Genomic DNA, 22,156 nt, shown 5'->3' with positions numbered 1-22,156 from the left:
CTCCCCCCGGCAGAAAGCTCCTGGGGGTAAAGCATGCATAGGTCCCACAGGTGAAATGATGCACAATGGCCGAGTCCGGATCACGGTTCCGCGTGCGCCGCAGGCATGCACTACCGAAATAAAGAGAATACCCTGACTTTTCCAGTTGCTCCACACACAGTCCATCTTGGTGGAATCGGCAGTGGCCTGCATGGTGCGGGCTTGGCGGGCTCGCCGTGGCTCTCCTCCAGGCGCTGAGCTTGCACTCCGTGTCGCTGCCCGGCTGCGGCGGTGGGCTCCGGTGGCCGCGCGGCTGCAGTGTGAAGCCGCACCGGGCGCGCGCGCAAGGGGCGGGTGTGAGCGCGCGAGCGCCGCAGAGCCCGGTAGCGAATCAGCGCGATCCCGGAGCAGCCCGCGCGCGCGCACGCGCGCGGATGCGGCGGCTCAACGGGCCCGCGGCTTGGGTTGGGCAGCTTAGGGGAGCTGCCTCAGAGACTGTGAAGCGTTGATGGGGCGCGCACGCAAGCTAGATACGGGTGCGGGGGTGCGGAAGAAGGGGAGAAGGGAGGAAGAAAAGGAACACCCGTGTGGAGATGGCAGCTAAGGAGACTAGAGCTATTCCTGACCAGCGTGGTGCATATTCTAGAAATTTCTTAGAAACAAGAAACCTGTTGGCCAAGACATGTGGCAGTACAGATGTCAAGCTTACAGCATAATGCCCACTAGTCCTCACTTTTGCTCGCCTCTCCTGTCCCCAATTCTAAAAATGTTGGACACAGATTGCTGCCCAGGATCTTCCAAAGGAATGCCAAATTCTGCCCCTTGTCTGGAATATTCCACAATTACCTCAGACCTTGTGAATAAAATTGTGGCTACCATTTTCCAATTATCTGAGCAACAACCACTGGCTAGAATCTTACTGTGGTCTCAAAGAACTGTAATTTCTCCAGTACTTGTTGAATGGATACATATTAGAATAAGGGCTTTGAGCCCTTAAGTGTTGGCACATCAGATGGGGTCATTGGTCATTGACAGGGGTGATCAGTTTGGGAGACATTCAAACAGAACTCAGATAGACAAAGGGCATTCTGTCAAAAATGTCACCTTTGGGACTGGGCACAGTGGAGGAAGAGGACTGGAGTCGTGTATGATTTGACTGAGATCTCAGGAGTCCCAGACCAAATGTAAACGTAGAAGGAACAGATGGTGACTGACTGTATTAGTGGTATAGCCTGTCTCAGCAGTAAATGCTATATTGGAATATACACAAAGACCTTGGCCGACTGGATAGGCCATAGATGTGTTTTGATGAGGAAAAGGTAAGATAGCAAAGAGATGGGAATGGAATGCGGACATTGTTTGGAATGGGGTCCATGAGGAGACAAGACAAGAATGAAGATAGGAGATGTTCTGCCTTGGGGGTCACGGAAGGATCGTGAAGGAAAAGTTTTGGACACCAAAGCCACATTTCCTGCTTCGTTTTCCTGTGACTTAGAGTACTTCTCTTCCCCTCCTGGAGGAGTGTAGCCTTCTAGATTCTCTTGTAGTGGCAATCCTCAGGCAGGTTGTGCTTGTAAGCATGATTTCTTCTTCATTTTTAAGAGAATATAGTCTTTAAAATGGGATCTTTGGGCTCATGCATATTCTTTTCAGAATACAAGGCTCCAACGTGACCCGTTGCCCCCCCCCCCCCCCCCCCCCCCCCCCCCCGGCTCTGATAGTAGTATCTGAAGTTACACCTGAGGAATCTGAGGAATCTAAGTAATCATGGCTGCAGGGGATGATTCAGCCTTTCTGGGAAGCTGACCTCTCCTACGCAGGAAGAGTATGGGGTCTCTTCAAAGCTGATAGGGAGCACATTATGTTCCTTGTTCTGTTTGTATCTCCTACCCCTGTCCCCCATTTTTTTTTTCTGTTTCACAGCCTGTCATTGTTTGGAATTAAGTCAGCAGGTAATCTGGTAAATGCCCATGAGCTCACCAGCACCAAAATCTTCCTGTCTGAGGTAGACTCAGAAAGGAGAGGGCTGGACAGGAGTTGCCTGGAGTCTGTTATTGCCCCAGGCACCTCTCAGTCTTTGGAGCCTGGGCCACTAGGAGGCACTGCCAGTATGACAAAAGCCTCAGGCTTCTCGGTGATGATGCCAGCAGGTACCTTCTGTTCAGTAGAGGGACAACTGAGAAATAGCCAAGTTGCAAGTGTTCTACCACCTCCCCCCAGCCTCTCTGTATCCCACTAATCAGAATGAATAGCATACCTCGCTAATCTCAATAAGAAAGCTGAGTTCAGCATCCCCTTCTCTCCCCTCTCCCCACCTCCTCAAAGACCAGTGGTCAGAAGCGAGCTCTTTCTCAACCAGAGGATAAATCAAGCCAAAGGCCTTGGGCTGCACATTTCTGCTGACCACCAACCTGACTCAGAGATGCCAGTTTAGCTGAACGATCACATTTTTCTGAATCATTTCAAGTCTGAAGAAAGCCGCCTGATGGAACACGAGAAGCCAGTAGGGTCATCGGATAGTTGAAGGTTAGGGAGGAGCCTGCCAAAGATGGGGTAGGATTGCATTGCTACTAGTGACACGAGAATTGAGAGGCTTGAGATTAATGCACAGGAAAAAAGGGAAACAGAAATGGACTGGTGGAGCAGTGGAGGAGGGAGATCACTGGCCTGGGAGTCTCAGACCCTTGCATTCACAGGACCCGCACGCACTGCAGCAGTTGCCTGGCCATCAGCAATGGGCTTCTCTGGGCTCTCACGATACACAAGAAGTTCTAGCTTTACAAGTTTGCCGCTACGAAATAAGACTTTACTTCCCACAGACCTGGCAAACGGATACTTTCTTTGCTTGCATCTACATAGAATTGATTGACAGCTCTTGCCAAGTTCAAGTTTAAATGAAAAGAAAAAAGGGTACAAAAGATATGCAAATTTCCTTAAGAGGTGAAAGAAAATGGAAAGCCAAAAAAAAAGTTTGCTAAGAGGTGGCAGGAACTGCCACAGCCTACAAGCCAGTGGGGAACAGAAGGGCTTTTTCCACAGCCTGCTCGGAACTCTTGGGTTAGGTGCTTGCCAGGAGAGGAAGCGATTGCTTTAGCTTTCAAGATGAAATCATGCATTACGCAGTCTGTTTTGAAGAGGAGCAAAATAGCCAAATTCTGTAATTTCATCCGGATTGCGATAGAAGCTGGGGGCTAGTATGCCCACGTTGACCATGTGGTGTCTGTCTCCCCATGGAAAAACAGTACCACCTACACTGAAAAGTTAGTTCAACAAATATTTGTTGAGTGCATACTCCATGGTCACCACTGTTCTGGACACAGAACAGAGCTCCTAATTTCCAGAAGATCCTGATCTAGAGTGTGGATGAGGACAAGTAATGATGGAAATGTTAAATATACAATATACTCCCGTGGACAGATGTGCCAGAAAAACAAAGCAGGCACGAAGGGGAGGGAGACTGGGGACTGCGATGTCTGCTCTTTTATAAGGAGGGTCAGCAAGGACCGAGCTCATGAGGGGAAGTTGGAGCAGACCTTAGAGGGTAGCAAAAGGTCCTTCACTGTCTCATTCTAGCACTCAGCAAGCTCAGCAGGATAGTGAACATAAGGCCAGGTGGGGCTACATAGCAAGACCTTGTTTCAGGGGTAGGGAAGGGGGGGAGGGGCAAACGGAAGGGAGGGAGGTGGGAAGAGGAGAAGAAAGAAAGAAAAAGAAGAGATGAGATGACGAAGACATAGGGGAAGGAATATTCAGAGACACGTTGAGGTTTTATGCCGAGATGTCGTAACTGTCAAGCCATCTCAAGCATCCTCCTAGAACATCTTGATTTTTTTAGTGCTCTGTAAGGTGTTGTAATTGGAAGTAAAGGCATAGAAATAAAAATAGACTTCATTGTGATCAAAGAGCATTACGGATTTGGCTCTATGCTATATGGAATAAGAAATTTTAAAGAGACAGCTAGTTTGGTCCTTAACTGCTCTAACAAGGTAGTGCATGGATTGTAATTGTGGAGATCGAGATAACAGATTAGCTCATAATTCAGGAAGTGCATCTTCACGTGTTCCGGGCTATAGAATCTCTGGGAAGGAGCGATCATTACTTTGATTTCTGGATTAATTTGTTCATTTACCCATCCATTCATTTGATCTACAAATATTTATAGAGGCCATCATAAGCGCATGTCTCTAACTACAAAGAAGCTATTCATGGGAAACTATAAATAGATGGAAGCAATCAGAAAGCTGTCTGAGTAGGAGGAGTGGATACACAAGGCAAAAAGAGTGAAGCTTTCGGGACAGGCGTCCTAGTGTAGGTGACAACCGAGCTGAGGTCCAAGAAGAAACAGCACCACCGCTTTGAATGATGGGAAGTTTCCAGGCAGACAAATAGGAAATGTGAATCTTAATTACAGGCACATGCAGGGGTCACTTTGTAACAAGCCTGAGAAATACTATTGTCAGTAAAGGAGTGAAAGATTGAAGAAGTTCAAGTAGCAAACCCACCGAAGAAGGTGAATAATGGATCCACACTGAGTATTTTACAGATAGAGGACTTCATTTCTAGCACTTTTGAAGATCAATCAACTCCTCAGCAATACAAATAATCATCAATACCATGACCTCTATCATACTGAAACTGAAAAACATCAAGGCAAGGAGATGGGAGACAAAAGGACATTTAGCAGGGGTGATGGGGTTAGCATCTCAGGTCTAGGGTCCTGACCTGAAAGGGAGTGTGGGAAGGAGTCAGGAAGGTAGGCACGGGATGCATGGTTCTCATCAAGACAAAGAGAAAGGCTTAAAATGAAGCCTAGTGAGAAAGCAGATTATACTCTAGAACTGTTAGATCTGCAGATAGTCTCTAAGAGGATGAGAAGACAATTGCTTGGCATTAATGGTCTCAGCTATCAAAGGGACATAGTTATCATTCAGAATTCTGCACCCAGCAAAGCTGATAAAGTTTCAAACACCTAAGAAACAAGAGAAGCTAGCACTCACAGAACCAGAAGGTAAACCTACCAATGTTGTGACTTCCAGAAGAATAAAACTAGGTCTAGACAGAAGAAATAAGATACATGAGAAAACACTGATCATAAAAATGGTAATGGGACTATCAATAAGTCATCAGGGGCTGGTTCAATACCATGTAGATTTAGCAGAATGATACTATTAGGGCCTGTGACCTGTCTAGCCTCAGGTTCTTGACCCAACAATGGTGCCAATTATGAACTTCGTCTTGGGCAGCAGGACTTCTATCCAACCAGAAAGTCATAGGTTACGTCATGATCATGCCTCCATAGCACCGGTGAGGTTATCTCGCCAGGTCAGTCATTGCTATAGCTCACAAGGCTCACAAGGCTCACAGCTGGGTGAAACCAGTGATCTCTTCCTCCCTCCAGTAATCGGCACAGCACCTTCTAGCACTATTGGGATGAAGCTTCCATGTTAGCATTAGCTTGATATCTCCATGTTTCATGACTCAGGTATATGATGCCTTTAGCAATAGGGTCTTACCATCAAGTTCTAGGTGACATAACAATTGTTTTGCATACAGATTAATATACTCTCAGAGAAGCTTCTATTTGCTGTAAATAACACAGAGACACACAGTCGGCAAAGGTACAGAGAAAAAGAGTCTATGGAATGCTCAGCCCTACAGGGAATGCCTGTACTGCATGTGTGCATGTGTATGTGCGCACGCGTGCGCGAGCACACGCACACACACACACACACACACACACACACACACACACACACACTAGGGCTCAGTGGTCATTGTGCAAGAAGAAGTGGTAAGACTGCACAGGCCAGAGGTGTATAAACACAAGGAAGCAGGGTCCTGGTCCTCAGTACACAACAGGGCAGCTGCAATATGAACTCACAGTAGTAATGGCAGCATACACAGGCACCATGAAAGTTCAAGCCAGAACAAATTCAGAAGAAGAGGGTAAACAGGCATGAAGCATCACCCACTGGAGTGTGTCAGCAATTGGTGGCTGTTGGGAAAGGGAGAGTTGGCTTTGGTTGGGAGCACTACCAACAGCAGCTAAATCGCACTCCATCAGGAGGCCACGCAAGCGTTAACATATGTTCATCACAGACTTGATTAGTGAAAGGAGGGCAGAAAGATGGGGGTTGAAGGAAGGGGATAGACCTGGGAGAAGCTTGGGAGGAGGCGAATAAGGTACAAAATTCTCAAAGAATTAATTTAAAACAAAAACCTAATAATGGGGAGGCAATGGAGCTCTTGCAGAGGTTCTAAGTTCCCATTCTTCAACATGATGGCTTGCAACTGTCCAGGAGTTCTGATGTCCTCTTTTGGCCTCTGTGGGGCACTACAGCATTACTTATACATGATATACACACACACATGCAGATGAACAGTCATACACATAAAATATTTTTACAAACTGTTGATAATTAGTTTGGAGAAGGTTTTAATAGAGAGACAAAGCTAAAACAGAGAGTGCAGTAGAACAAAGGCAGGAAAGCAATCAAGGAGAGCATCCACAGTCCTTGATTTGCTTGGGGTGGGAGGGATATTAACTCTAGACTCTAATAAGTCAGATTTGACTCTTAAGTATCTCTTAAACCCTATAAGGAGACTATAACTTCAAATAAATAAGATAGATGAGTAACAGGATCAAACCAATCAGACCAAGAGAGACTAGGAAAGGGTCTTCCAAGATGGAATATATAAGTGGAAGCATCAAGAATGTGTTGAAACATGCCAGAACAGCTAGCTAAAAAACCAAGAGCTATCAAGTCGATTAAACAAAATGATCTGACAGATGCTTAATGAAGAAAAGTCTAGTGCATTATTCAAATAGAAAAGCCAAAAATAGAGAAGGAAAAGACGCCAGCAAGTCAGTGAATCTTCACCAGTCATTTTTCCAAATTCTGTTACGTGGTTTGTAGGGTCTTCTGAACCTTCTATAGCCATCATAGCATTTTATATGGGCTCTGGGGGTTGAACTTCGGGCCTCATTCACCGCCATCGTACCAGCCCATACCCTTCACACTAAACTGGCTAAAGCCTACAGAAAAACAATCACTAAGCTGGAGATGAACAACTCTGTCTTTCTCCTGCATTGCAAGGAGAAGCGTTCAACATTTTTATTACTGAGCATGACAACACTGGCTTTAAATTTTTCACTGGGATTTGCTGGATTTAGAAAATGCTACTCTAGCCCTAGTTTTCTGAACACATATTAAATTTTAGCAAGCACCTTTTCTAAAGCTACTGAAATGAGCATGTGCACTTCTCTAGTTATTTTGTGATGTAGAAATTACATGCAGTGAGCTGTGAATCTTCAGTAAAATTTTTACTCCTGGACTAAATCTCATCTATTCTTTAACGTGATGGCTTTTAATGCACTGCTCAGAAAGGTTCAGTTTCCTAAACTTTCTTGTAAGAAACATACTGTCCTCTGCCACCACCACCACCACCACCGCCACCACATCCTCCACCTCATCCTTGTCCTTGTCTTCTTTTGAAAAGACCTTTCCTTTTATTTTGCATTATGGTCACACCAGCCTCAGCAGTCAAGTTTGACAATCTTACTTTTCTGGAAGCATTCATATAAGATGGGATTCCTATTGTAATATTTGGAAGAATTCACAACTTACCCCCCCTGGACCCAGTTGACTCATACAATTCTTCAATCAGGTATGATAGGATCCTGCTTTTTAGTTTCTGATTATGGTAATTTTGGTTAGTTTTATCCAAGTAAATTTTTCTATTAAAATTTTTTTGTTGAACTGAGAACACAGCACAGTGATGGGGGCCGGCCTAGTGTGTGTGAACTCACAAGTTCAAGTCCCAGCACTGCAAAAGAAATATGTGAAGTTTATTGGTGTAAATCATTCATCCCCGCACTTTAACATTTCTGGTAACCTAGAAAAGCCACTGTGTTAGTCCCTTGTTTGTGACATTGTCACATTTTCTCTGCTTATCTCTTGATGCATGGGTTGGGAGTTTTTCAGTATTACAAATTTATTTTAAATAACTAAATTCTTATTTGTTGTTCTTTATATATTTGATTTATATTTTATCTTATTACTTTTATTCTAATTCTAAGGAAAGAGAAACTGCTTGTGGTTCGTGCCATTAGAGTTTTGTATTATACAGGAAAGTGCTAAGTTACATGTTGGAATAAATGAGTGTCTTTTATTAATTAAAAGTAATAAATGAATTACTTTTATTTTAATGCTTCCATTTTACCAACCTTTTCAAATGTAAGCATGTTAGTGTTTTAATATATAAACAAAAATCCGGTATGTTCTTTTAAATCCGTGCAGTTTGGGCAAGAGAGATGGCCTAGCAATTAAGAACACTTGCTGCTTTCCTAGAGGAAGGAATTCTGTTCCCAGCAACCACATTGGGTGGCTAAAAGCTGAACTGCCTTTAACTCTGGGGGATCTGATAGCCTCCTCTGACCTCCATGGGCACTGTACTCTATGTGCACAACCCCCTCCCCCACAATACACATTGTAAAGAAAATGTTTAAAAAGAACCCATAAAATTTAAAACTACAAATTTGCCTCCAAGCACTATTTTAGATGTCTCTATAAATTTAAATACACTGTACTGATGTTACTGGTAGTTCAGAACATTTTCTATTATTCATTGTAAGTTTTTTTGGTCCATCAATAAAGTAATATTATAAACAATTGGGGATTTTTCTAGCTATCTTGATAACTTTGTACTATTTACTTTGCAATTAATAAACAAATTCTGTACAACTATAATACACTGAAACACTTTACAATTTTCCTTATATCTTGAATATGCTCAGTTTTAACATAGACGTCAAACCAACTTGGAAGACTGTGTATTTAGGCTCTACAAACGGCAGTCAAGTTACATTGATTAATCACAGAATTAAATAATCTATCCTACTTAATTTTTTTCAATAAGACATTAAAAGAAGTGTGCTACAACTAATTTTGATGTTGTTTTGTCTTTAGATTTTTAAAATCTATAACCTTTGCTTTATATATTTTAGAACCATGTTGTTGAGAATTTATAAATTCAAGCCTCTCATGTCTTACTGATTAATTTACTTTTTATGTCTCTAGCAATAACCTTTGACCAAAAGCCTAGTATAGCTGGTTGTGACATACACAATACTTTTCTTTTGGTCTGTGTGGCAAAACTTATTGCATTCTTTGCTTCCAAACCTGTAGCTCTGTATGTTATCATAACCAGCATAGTCTTGAGCCATGATTTTAATCTAGGCTGGTTATCTTTGTAAAGATTTTGTGTGTTAAATCATTAATATTTCTGAACCTTCATCTCCCTACTTCCTTCTTGTTCATTACACCCATTTAATTCACTTCTTCCTTTATCTTCTCTAAATAGTATCAAATGTGTTTTTGTTCATTCCTTCATTCCTCTAATAGTTTCACAAGATTATATTTACTATATTATATATTTATTTTATTTGTTATATATTTATTATATTATAGATTATTTTATTTCATAAATAAATCTTTTAAAAAAGATTATTATCCATGTGTATGTGTGTATGCGGTGCTCAGAAGTATGTGCTGGATCCTCAGGAGCTGAAGTTAGAGACAACTGTGATATGCTGGATGAGGGTGCTGGAAATTGAATTCAGGTCCTCTGCAAGAGCAGCAAGTACTCTTAACTGCTGAACCATTTCTCACTCTCCATTATAGTGATACCTTTTGGAACATTTTAGTGATCATCAAAGAAACCGTGATGTCCTTTCCTAGCCTATTCCAGTCTATTTGGAACAAATGAAACTTTGCATTTTCCTGTATAACACGAAACTCTCATGGTAGGAACCACAAGCATTTCCTGCTTTCCTTCAGCTGTTATGCATATAACGAACAACAAATTACATAGCTTTTGTTCCCTCAAAGAAAATCAATCAATAAAAATTTAACAGTATTTCTTCCATCTACACTATCAGATCTCCATCTGGGAGCCTTTATTTCAATCCAAAGAACATTCTTTACACTTCCTTTTAATTTAGGCCACGACAGTCAGTTATCTCAGATTTTGGTCCAATATCTTTCTTTAACTCCTATTTATGATTGCTGTGTCATTGGGCAAAGATATTTTAAGCAGCACAGTTTCCTTGCTGCAGCTTCAACCTTTCAGTCTTAGACGAGGAGGGCCTGTGCTTGACTCTCAGCACCCACATGGTGGTTCACAGCCACTCATAACTCTGTTTCTTGGGGATCTACTACCTTCATCTGATCGCTGCCCAGCACACACATGGTATATGTGTACACATATATGCACATGGAACACACACATATATGCAGGCAAAATATTTCCACATAAATAAATCTAATTTAAAAAGTTTAAAATTTCATTCCGATGACATCTGGCATTTGTACTTCCAGTTGAAAAGCCAAGTGTGATTTCTTGTTGCTTCATTGGACTAGTTCTGACCTGTAAAACGATTTTATTTTCAGCTTGATTATGAAAGTTTATGATTTCTTTGGGTTCTACTGAGCCTTAAATAGGCAGATAAATGACTTTTAACCAGTTTTGAAGGAAATAATCTTAATGTTGGAAGGGTCAATCTTGGTTGTTTACACGACAGGATTGAACATCACTATGGAAGCGATCTCTAGGCATGTCTGTGAGATTTTTTACTAGGTTAGTTGGGGATGATGGGACACCACAAATGTAGAATATTTCTATTGCTGTGATGAAATGTATTTTCCTATGGGCTGGGACCCAGGACCTGGATAAGAAAGAGAAATGGAACTGAGCAGCAGTGTTGAGTCTCTCTCTGATCCTGACTGGGCAACCATGTGACCACCTTCTGGTGCTGCTGCTGGTACCCCTTCGCTGCTGTAATAGACTGAGCCCCCCAACTGTAAGCCACAGTACACCCCTCTCAGCAGCAATGGAACAGGCAATGCATGCGCGTATCTTCCTTCATTCCTTCTGACCTGTTTGCTCTCCTCTCATCTGTAAACCCAATGGCTGATGTTAGACCTCCCAAAACTGTTTCAAACATATCGTCTACTTTGTTTATGTTTTCATCTTTCTATTCACTACTTTGGGCAATATCTGTGCCTGGGTTCACTGATTCTGTATCCTATTGTTCAATATTTTGCTAAAAGTTTAGTTATGATTTCAGAAATTTTATTACTCCTAGAAATTTAAGCTCTGCAGACAAAATTCTCACCTTTTTAAATCTATTTTCTTTCACCTATCTATAATCTATTATAGTTTTTTAAAAATCTTCTATTTGTTGTCTATAATATGTGGCTCATCTGTGTCTGCTTATATAATCTCTCTCTCTTTGCTTGATCATTGTCAAATGTTTTTGCCTCTTGCATGTCCACATATACTTTATAGTATGATGAACACTATGTGTATAAAACAGTCATAAAGAGAAATGATGATATTAGCCTTCAGAAAAGTTATCTTTCTCTATTAGTCAATTGAATAAGTTGTTGATCAAGTTCAAAAACTGAAATGAATCATTGTGAGTCTCAGGATTTTTGTTTGTTTTGAGACAGGGTCTCAGGTATTCCAGACTGGCCTCCAAATTTCCATGTCACTAAGTGCCCAAGTGTCTTAGTTGGGGTTTCTATTGCTGTGATGAAACACCACAACCAAAGCACCTCTTATAAAGGAAAACATTTAACTGGGGCTGGCTTACAGATTCAGAAATGAGTTCATTATCACTATGGCTAGGAGTGCAGAGGCAGACAAGTAGGCATGGTACTGGAGCAATAACTGAAAGCTTTACATCTTGATCCATGAGTGCAGGCAGAGAGGGAGCTGGAGAGAGAGAGAGAGAAAGAGACTAGGAGAGACTAGGCCTAGTACAGGCTTTTGAAATCTCAAAGCTCACTCCCAGTGATATACTTCCTCCAACAAGGCCACACCTCCTAATTAATCCTAAACAGTTCACCAAATGGGAGTCAAGCATTCAAACATGTGAGCCCATGGGTACCAATTTCATTCAAAGCACCGCACCAAAGATGGCTTGAAACTTTTGATTCTTCTGTCTCCTGGGGTTTCAGTTTTAATTGGATGCTAGCCATCTCGGATGTCTGTTGCCTTGTGGGTAAATTTATGGTCTGATTCTTTTAGGTCATCATTCTAGTAACACACAAACATTTGTTTCCAATCTACAGTAAACACAAGCTCCCAGTCTTATATGCTACTCCAGTACACATCACGTGCCATTCAGAGCTCCTCAAGATTCCTGTGTTGTAGTAACACCATACAGAAGCTTCACAAGTGCTCTCTCACTCTGAGCAATCCTTTATATCGGCCACTATATTAGTTACTTTCCTGTGGCTGAGATAAAACACCATGACCAAGGCAACTTATAGAAAGGTGTATTTGGGCTTACGGCTTCAGAAGGATAGGATTTCATCATGGCAGGAAGTACATTGATAAGTAGCAGGCATAAGTTGAGGAAGCTGAGTGCTTACTTCCTCAACTGCAAGCACAAAGCAGAAAGAACAAGCTGGAAGCGGCTTGAGGATTTTACTCTCAAAGCCTGCTTCCAGTGACTTACTCCCTCATCAAAGTCACACCACTGAACCCTCCCCAAATAGCGCCATCTGCTGGGGACCAAACGTTCAAATGTCTGGGGCTATGGGTGACATTTCTCATTTGAGCCACTACAATCTAATATTTAGTTGATACCTGCATTTGATATTCGTTCTCACAGAAGAAAGTGATCAATGACACCTCTTCACCCGGGGGCACCTCTCTTACATATTAAACTTTAGTTGGTCTCAGAGCCATTAGCACTCAAATTGCCTAGTGTCTTTACAAAAGTTACTGAGTCCTTCATTTGCTCATGTCCCTAGTTGTTAGAGAAGGAATATATAACACACTGCTAGTTACCCCACCTAGAGATGAGGTCTGCATTTTAAAACACCAAACAATAAGCATTCAAGGTAATTACTTGATTAAGGAAAATCTAATTGGAAATTTGATTTTTTAAGGAACATTGAAATGTCACGTGGTGTAAAACTAAAGCAGTATTTTGTTAGAGATTGTGTCATTAAATGTATGTGTCTGACAAGACAAGTAGGAAATTAATAAGCTAAATGGAAAACATTAGAAGTAGATAAAGTAAATGTACACAAAGAATGCAGAAGAAAATCAGAACAATAATAATGGCAGGAACTCAATGAAATACAAAGTAACAGAACAGTGCTAGAAGCCTGGAGAGCAAATCTGCCTAGTGTCCTGTAAAATGCTGAACAAATGGAAGCCCAACATTCTTCTTAGGTCTGTAGTCAAACTCCAGAAAAGATTGCTCTCAGATTAGAGAGGCTGATGGGCAATCTTAAAATACAAAAATAAGTAAAATTAGATAAATCAAATTCTTCAAAATAATCCCCAAACACCTAAAACAATGTAGATAATAGGTAAATACATAAAAAAAAAATCTCCTCTGAGTCCTCATGAAAGGACATTTTAAAATAGAAAGCAATGTTATTCCAGACCTATCAGGATGCCCCCAAACAACCCTGAATGACATCATCAAATAAATGCTGACAAAGGTGTGTGTCAACAGGAACTCTCATTTTCTGATGAAAATACAAAACAGTACAGTGACCTGGGAGACAACTTGGCAGTTCCCCGCCCATCAGAGCAGCTTTCCACAGAGTCAGCAGTTGTGATCTCTGCCATTGGCCCAAGAGTAAAACGGTGTGCACTCCAAACCCTGCACTCGGGTATTTAGAGTGGTCTCATTTTTAACTTGCTCAACCTAGTGAGTTATTTTTCACCAGAAGGATGAGCTGGACTGTCTAAGCAATGGAGCATTCGTCAACGCTAAAAAGAAAGGACCCCTTAAGTCACGGAGGCTAATTGCATATTAACAAGTGAAAGAGGTCCATCTTTTCTAGTGTAGGATTCAACTACACGGCATTCTCAACATCAAAATACAGTGGAAGAGTCAATGATCAATGGCTGCCAGAGCTCTGAGGCAGAAAGGGTGAGTAGATGGTGCCCTCAGTATTTGTAGGACAATGAAATTACTCTGTATGGGGCTATGATGTCATACAATATGACTGTAACTGTCCCAAACCACAGAACGTACATACAGCACAAGAGTGACTCCCTGTGTGATCTGGGGACTCTGAGTGATAATGATGAGCTAGCATGGGTTCATCGACATAACAACTGTACCTCTCTGGTAGGGGCTGCTGCAAACAGGAAGACTAGATCTGTGCCCTGCAGGGGGCACAGAGGGACGTTCTGTATTTTACTTTTGTGTGTGCATTGGGAGAGAAGCTAAAACTGCTTTAAGAAATCAAGTCTAGGATGGGGAGGCAGCTCAGCTGTAGAAGTGTTTGCCTTGAAAACATTAAGATCTGAGTTTGAGCCCCAGAAACCAGCCAGGCATAGTGAGATGTGTGTGTAAATTCAGCACTGGCAAGGCGGAGAATGGTGGATTCCTGGGGTTCATCAGCACTTCGTGAGAGAGGGCTGCGTAAAAACCTGTACTGGGTTGAAGAGTGGGAGGAGTGAGAATATGAGCAAAGAGGTCAAGACCATGATGGGGTCACCCACTGAAATAGTTTACTGAGCTAATGGGAGCTCACCAGCTCCAGTCTGACAGGGAAGGAACCAACATGGGACCAAACTAGTCTCTCTGAATGTGGGTGACAGTTGTGTGGCTGGGGTAGACTGTGGGGCCACTGGTAGTGCCCCCATGATTTATCCTTATTGCTTTACTGGCTTTTTGGGAACCCGTTCTCTTTGAATGAATACCTTGCTCAGCCTAGATATAGTAGGGAGGGCCTTGAACCTTTCCCAAGGTAATGGGCCTTTTACCCTCTCTGTAGGCAGGGTGGGTAAGTGGAGGCAATGGGAGGAGGGAAGGGAGTGGGAACTGGGATTCGTATGTAAAATGAAAAAAAGATAGTTTTCCTTTTTAAATAAAATAAAATAAAAACTGTTCTGATTGGAAAAATAAAGGGTGGGGCGGGCTGACATCTACCCCTGAGGAGCAGCACCTGAGATGGTCTTCTGGCCTCCGCAGGCACAGGCATACATGTGCACACAAGTGACTATGCACACAGGTGAACACACAAAGTCTAATAATTAAATCAGGGAAATACACTAAACCAATTGCTGAGTCCTGAGAATAAAATATGAAGATCGTTGGCATTACTGGCCATGGGAAAAAACCCACATTTTTAGGATGGAAAGGATTATGCATTTGCATATAATTTTTAAACTCTAGGAAAATATGATTATACATTTAACAATAAAGTAGAGAATTTAGACATATTTTTCACAAAAAAATTAACTTACCAAAACAGAATCAAGAAGAACTATGGCTATCTAAATAAAAAGTCAATTTTATTATTATTATTCTTTTAATCTATGTCCTGCTGAGGAGAGGTCTCAGTAGATACAGTCCTTGATGTCACGTGTGATATAGTTCATTGTGTGATAAGGGGCCTTTATTGAGAATGTACAATTGCCAGTTAAGGCAGTTCCGTTACAAATGGACAATAACACTTCTCCAAGGGAGATGACTCAGCAGCACCTGACAGGATGTGTCACCGACTAGGGTCACACTCCGAGGCAGTGCTCTGCACCCATCCTAGTGTGTGCCCGCAAAGAGAGGGAGAGTGCCAAGTGTTGGCTAGGATGTGGAGGAACTGGAACGCTTGTGCCTGATGGCCGGAATGGGGAACTGTACAGCCACTTAGGAAAACGCTCTGGCAGGGCCTCGGTTACAGTGTGACCCAGCATTTCCACTTGTATATTTATATTCAATGGCGCTGAAAACACGCACACCTGAAAAGCGCGCGTAATTAGTCACAGCGGTTCTATTTACCACAGTCAATAGCAACTAAACTGTGTACCCATCGTCGGTCAAGAGCTGGACCAATCAACGTATGCAGAACATGGAATGTTTCTCAGTCGTAACTGCCCAAAAGAACTCCATTTTGTCGCAGCTCTAGCTAACTTCACCCAACTCCGGCCTGGGCAGAGTAGCGCACTCTCATGAACTGCACCTGCGGCTTGGGAGGCTCCTTGTTTAACAATGGAAAACAAATTTTGTTGAATGAGCTGAACTGTTTTGAAACTTCTGCCCCCAGTGTGACCTAATGGTGAGATTGGGCTTTACAAACCCTACCCTGTCTGTGTTGGGGCTGAGGTTCTTGGTGATGGCCTCCTCCGATTGTGGGCTTGACTGTCTAACAAGGAAGGAGGCGCTGATAGGAGCTACAAGATGAACAAGCCTTGAGAGCATAGGCTTGGGGGCCCGTAAAGGCTGTCGTCTGTGATTCAGAGACAGGTTAGAAAGTAGACCAGGTCAGGGAGGAGGAATGGAATGCGATGACTGCCGGGCAGTGTTTCTTTGGAGGAAAATGAAATTTGTGCTACGTGGTGACTAAAGACAAATCATTCACATACTGTCAAAAAATGCAGCTGGGTGGTGGTGGCGCACACGTGGGAGGCTGAGGCAGGCATACCCCTCTGAGTTCAAGGCCAGCCTGGTCTACAAGAGCTAGTTCCAGGACAGGCTCCAAAGGTACAGAGAAACCCTGTCTCGAAAAAAAAAAATGTGTGTAGCTCTTCACAGTTGATGGCATCTAGCAAGGGTTGGGGGTTGGGGAAGGACTCAGTTTTCTTTAAGGGTTTGATCACTGGAGTTTGACCATGTTCCAATGAGTATATGGGCAACAAAAATTGGACTTGTGATGTGGGATACCCCTCTGTATGCTGTGAATGTGTTTTATTACTTTGGTTAATAACGAAGCTTATTTGGCCAATAGCCAGGCAGAACAGAGTCAGGTGGGATTTCCAAGCAAAGCTAAAGGGAGAAGGGCAGAGTCAGATGCCTGCAGCTACTGGGGAAACAAGATGTGAAGTAACAGGCCAGGAGCCTTGTGGTAAAATATTGACTAATAGAAATGGATTAATTTAGTTATAAGAGCTAGTTAATAATAAGCCTAAGCTAATAGGCCAAACAGTTTATAATGAATATTAAGCCTCTGCGTGGTTATTTGGGAACTGGAAGGCTAGATGGAAATCTCTTATTGTAGACTTTATCTATATCTATCTATATCTATATTCTTTTCTGGTGTGAGGGGAGGGCACAAGGGTAGGAGGGTAGGTAGAGCTGGGAGAAATGGGAAGCAAGTGTGATTAGAGTTCATTGTATGAAATTCTCAAGAACCAGTAAAAGAATCATGTTAAAAAAAGGGAAAAAAATTACCTTCAGGCTCTTTCTTAAAGACACTAATTTACATGCTTTTGTTAGTTCAGACTGCTCACAAGGAATAAAGAATTGAAAGCTGAAAAAAAATGGGGATTTTGTGGTCTGTGAAATATTTCTCAAAAAATAAAAATCAGAAACATGGAGGGGAAAATTAAGCTAGATCCCTCTCCAGGAGGCTTCTGTCACGAGCCTTGAACAGTACCTGCTGCAATCCTCCTTCATTTGCCAAATCGGCAGGGCACACTTACAAGGGGCAGCCTGGCAGCATTAAGAAGCAGCCTGGTTTGCTGCTTAGCTCACCCCCAGGCTAGCCTTGTTCTCCATCTCAGCTCCTGAGGACAGCACAGCATCCTGTACAGGCTGGGGATGCCTCTCCTGAGCGCCTGGGCCTAAGGTCTGCAGCTTCAGGCAATCATTTGTCATGCTTGCTTTCTTTCTTTCTCTCTCTCTCTCTCTCTCTCTCTCTCTCTCTCTCTCTCTCTTCCTCCTCCTCCTCCTCCTTCTTCTTCTTGTTTTTTTTCTCTAAGCTTACTGGTTATTTTGTTCTTTGCTCATTTGTTCATAGCCCATCCCTGCCTTCTGCCCAGGGGAAATACTTGCCATTTACCAGACAGACACAGGTTGATTTACATGAAAGAGCACAATCTTTTTGTTTTTGTATTGTTTTGTTTTGTTTTGTTTTTTCAAACACAAACGAAACATTTCATGGCCTATAGCTGGAAAGAAGGAGGATGGTGAGAAGCAATGAAAAAATTTCACAGACCAGCCACAGTACAGTAAGACCAAGTCCATCCAAGGAGGATAGCGGTAGTTAAGTGTGTGGGTTAATAAAGTGGATTACATTTCTTCCTAGTACAATGTGAAAACATGGTCCACTTGTTTGATTAAATAAAATTCACCTGTGGTCAGGAGGCTGAGTCAGCATCTAGCTGACAGGAAGTGGTAGAGAGGACCCAGGTGTAGCTAATTAGCTAGGGTTCTTTAGTGGGGGTTGAGCAGATAGGCTCCTGGGTTTTTCGGGAGATGCCAGCAAGGAGAGAAGGGTAGATATTTGCTATTCAGCTTCTCTGAGCTAGGAGGATTTCCCCTCAACCTGTGAATCACAAGTTCTATAGAGGGGTAGAGATCTAGATAAATTTCCCTTAGTGGCTTTGGGAGAGCTGGGGCATGAGGGAACAGGATTCCTGCCGACTGCAGCCCTGGCGGCTGAATGGCTAGTTAGCAATGGAGTTGCAGTTGCTGATTGGGACAGCAGTTGCTTAAGGGGCAGCCTCTGAGTTGGGTGGAAAGCAAGTTAGGTTGATGGGGGCTTGACAAATAGCAATCTGAAAACCAAATTAATATTGTAAACTATTAAAACCTTGTTATGTATATATATGAATGTTAATTATGCTTCTTATTTTCTTTACCATATGTTTTGCTATTTTTACTATAAACCTTTGTGTAGTAGGTATTCACATTTTTTTAATAGTCTTTATTTAACTGGATGCTTTTTAAATGGAAAAGCCTGATTACATGAACATATTAGTGGCTCATATTCTTGGTTACAAGCATACAACAGGCATTGTTTAAACCCAACCCTCTTCTCTCTCTTTCCCTTAGTTATCCCCATTTTATATTCAGGTCAACATTTTTTTTCTATCCCAGTAGTAGGCGTCTCTGCTAATGCGGTATGCCAAATCGACCAGGATTAAAAAGTAATCCAGGCAGTAGTGGTGCACACCTTTAATTACAGCACCCAGGAGGCAGAGACAGGCAGATCTCCGTGAGTTCTGGACATCTGTAGGCCAGTCTGGTCTACAGAGTGAATTCCAGGATAGCCAGGATTGTTACACAGAGAAACCCTGTCTCAAAAAACCAAACCAAACCAAACCAAAACAAAAACAACCAACCAAACAACAACAAAAAATTAAGGACCAGGTTTAATCTGAGCAAAGCACTCCTGGATGACTCTCAGAAAAGGGAGCAGGAGAGAAATCACATGGCTGTCTTAAAGGGAGTGGTGTGGATGCCCTGTATGAGTGCAGGGTGATGACGTGTCCCAAGGCGGGCTCGTGCTATGGTAAGCTTTTGGGCAGGGTCTTGTGCCGCTGCCACCGGAGAACTGGGCAATTTCTCTGAGAGGGCAGGGTTTGGAGAGGCAGGAAAGGGGCTTTCTCAGCTGGGGTAACCTGTTCCAGGAGAAGACATGCCATAGTCATTTTCCTGTGTCTGGTTTAGTCCGGTCTTAGTCACTGTGACTGCTGCAGCAAATGTGGCCATCCTGAACCTCCTGGCTCTGTTGGTTTCGTTCTCACCGGACACATGCTCAGAGCTGGTGTCCTTGCCCTCTATGCTAGATCTGAGTGTAGCGTTTTAGAGACTTACACAATGAGTTCTCCACAATGGCTGCACTAATCGGCTTTCTCACCACCAGGACATAACTGCTTTAGCTCAGCTTCCTCCCCAGCCTTCATTTATTTTTACTTATAACAGCCACTCGAACTAGCATGAGATGATTCCAACCCGAGAAGAGAATGTTCTTTCCAATGGCTGGCTAATTCCTTAAGGCAGGAAACTATTTTTCTTGCAACAGAACTCATTCATACAAGCTAACCTCGTGAGGTATTTCTCACACACCCAGACAATATTTCTTCTCCCTGAATTGCCCCATGGCTGGGCATGCTGCAGTCAGAGATCACCTTTGTCCACAACCCTTTAGAATATTTTAGAATACCTAGTTCTAAGCCATTCACTCTGCCCTGCTTACCCCTCCCTGCAGAAACTTAAGAAAGAATACGGCCAATGCTTTTTCTTTGTTGGTTCTGCCTCTTGATTAAAATCTTAATGCTTTCCCTATGGCCCTATGTGATGAGGCGTGCCCCTTTCCTCCTTCTAATAACACTGATCTCTGTTATTAGCTAGTCACCTCTATACATTTAACTCTGACTCACTAATACAGCTCGCATCTCAGTGTTCCTGAGACCCCTCGTGTGATTCAAACATTTTTCTGGTCAACCCTGTCTGTTATGCTTTGAGTCTGAAATGTCTCCCGGAGGCTAACTCTTTGGATACTTAGCTCCTGGATGATGTAGAGGATGAAGCTGTGGAGACCTTAGGAGGTGAGGCCAGGTTGGCAGAACTGAAACAATAGGGCAGGCGGATAACGGTTACTCTGCTTCTGGTGTTGGCTTGTTCTCTCTGCGTGCCAGTCTGGCCGCCATGAGAAGATCTCACCCAAGGGTTGTACCTGCCCTGCTATGCCATGAAGGACTGTAGCATCTGAAACCTTGAGCTAGAATCAACCACTGTCCTTAGTTGCTCTGCCAAGTATCTGCCACAGTGAAAAGTATCAAATACACTATAAACTAGACTCAGTTGTAAAGATTAGAAAAAGATCTTTGTCAGATTCATTCTTGATCTTTTTTCAAATCATCGAGTTTTAATATAAGAAAAATTTTGATGTGACAATTCGTATGCTGACAGTTTTGGGATGATGTATTCTGTATCTGAGATCTGGACAGGAATGCTCAGTGATGAGTTTGGGGTTCACACTGATATTGGTGGCTTTTTCTCTCATCTACCACCTTGAACATTCCTCCTCATAAACTTCAGGCTGAGGGTCAGCATCAGGGTTGGTATTGGTAAACATTTTCCCTCGTCTCCTTGGTACATTGAGGAGCAACACTGCCTTCTATTTCCTGCCCATTTTTTCTAGCCATGGATGAGTTAGATATTTTCTTTGAAAGTCATCATTGACCATTTTGACAGAATGAAGCAGCAACTAGAATATCTAAATGGATGGTTATTGCACAAATTTGCCTCATACACTGGTGTAAACATTTTTCAATAAATCTTCATAGAAGGGAGAGGTTGCTTTCCAAGCAGTGTCTCACTGTATAAAGTCACAGAAAAGTCTCTTTTGCTGAGCATGCAATAGTGAACAAAGACCAGAAACCAGATTGAAAATAATGATCTCATTAAACATTAACAGCACAGTGGTAAAGTTTTGCAAACACTTGCAATTTTGCAGACTTCCTCTGAGGTATCTAAAGAGGAACTTGCATTTTTTTTTAAAGTACCAATCTTAAAGTTTGGGGAACTACCTAAGCAGCAGTGATCCCCCCCCCCATTCACACACACACCCAGAGGCAACATGAATCCACAAAGGCAACCTCATTATTTAAGGCACAAAACTTGAGGTGTGTGTTTGTGTTAGGAAAAAAGTGAAAAAGGCAAGAACGGAGGATTACGGCAGAAGTGCTAGGGGCAAACTCACTCTGAAACTCAGTCACACAGAACCCCATGAGCTCCAAAGGAACAGAAGCAGCATAGCTGAGTGGGTTTGCCTCCTGAAGATGAGTATGTCAGCTGTGATTTTCAGGTAGAGTGATCAAGAAGTTTCATAAAAAAGAAAAGTATCCCTTCTTTCAAGATCATGGAAAATAACAAGTCCCAGCTCATCTTGAGTCAAAGATGCTTATAATCGTGGTTAAGTCTTGAAAGTAAAAAACAGTGACCTGATGTTATTCAGTAAAGCTCACCTATTAGCCCTGAAATAAAAAACACGCTGACACATCTTTGGATCAATTGTCTTTAACTGCAGGCTCATTGCCTCTGCAGGATACATTCCATCTGCCTAAAGATGACAGTATGTGTTGACATAGGCTAACTTAGTCTTCTACACTAGTGTGTTTCTCTCAAGGATAGGGACATCTAAACGTAATAAGTAATTTGTAGTAACTTTTTGCAGGTGTTTTCTGAGTCATTTCAGAATGGATTTAATAAGAAATGGCTTCCTTGAAATTCTTTGAAAGCAACTCTTATTAAAATGCTGATGAATTTGGAAAGTTTATACATACATGATATTCCTTTAAGCACTTTCTCTTCTAAGCTACCTCACAAACCTAGAGGCAGAGTCCTTACTGACACTGAGAGCATCCATCGCTCCATCTCCTCACATTTTAAGTCGATGCAGCATCTACA

General features: G+C 42.4%; 1 protein-coding gene across 2 annotated transcripts in view; it reads right to left on the bottom strand.

The window, feature by feature from the left end:
• The window catches only part of Rtn1 (reticulon 1), a 213,988-nt gene that overhangs the window by 27,939 nt on the left and 163,893 nt on the right, over positions 1–22,156 (bottom strand). The window contains exon 1 of one of the 2 annotated variants that reach the window (XM_048415627.3): positions 132–302. The exons of the other annotated variant lie outside the window; for it this stretch is intronic. Coding sequence (XP_048271584.1) covers positions 132–192 — 61 coding nt within the window. The 5' untranslated portion in view covers positions 193–302. Of the gene's footprint in view, positions 1–131; positions 303–22,156 lie in introns of those variants that run through there. 2 annotated transcript variants of the gene reach the window in all.

Source organism: Myodes glareolus, chromosome 11 (genome assembly GCF_982192425.1).
Source record: "Myodes glareolus chromosome 11, mMyoGla1.1, whole genome shotgun sequence".
Taxonomy (NCBI): domain Eukaryota; kingdom Metazoa; phylum Chordata; class Mammalia; order Rodentia; family Cricetidae; genus Myodes; species Myodes glareolus.
This window is presented reverse-complemented; position numbering and strand designations above follow the sequence as displayed.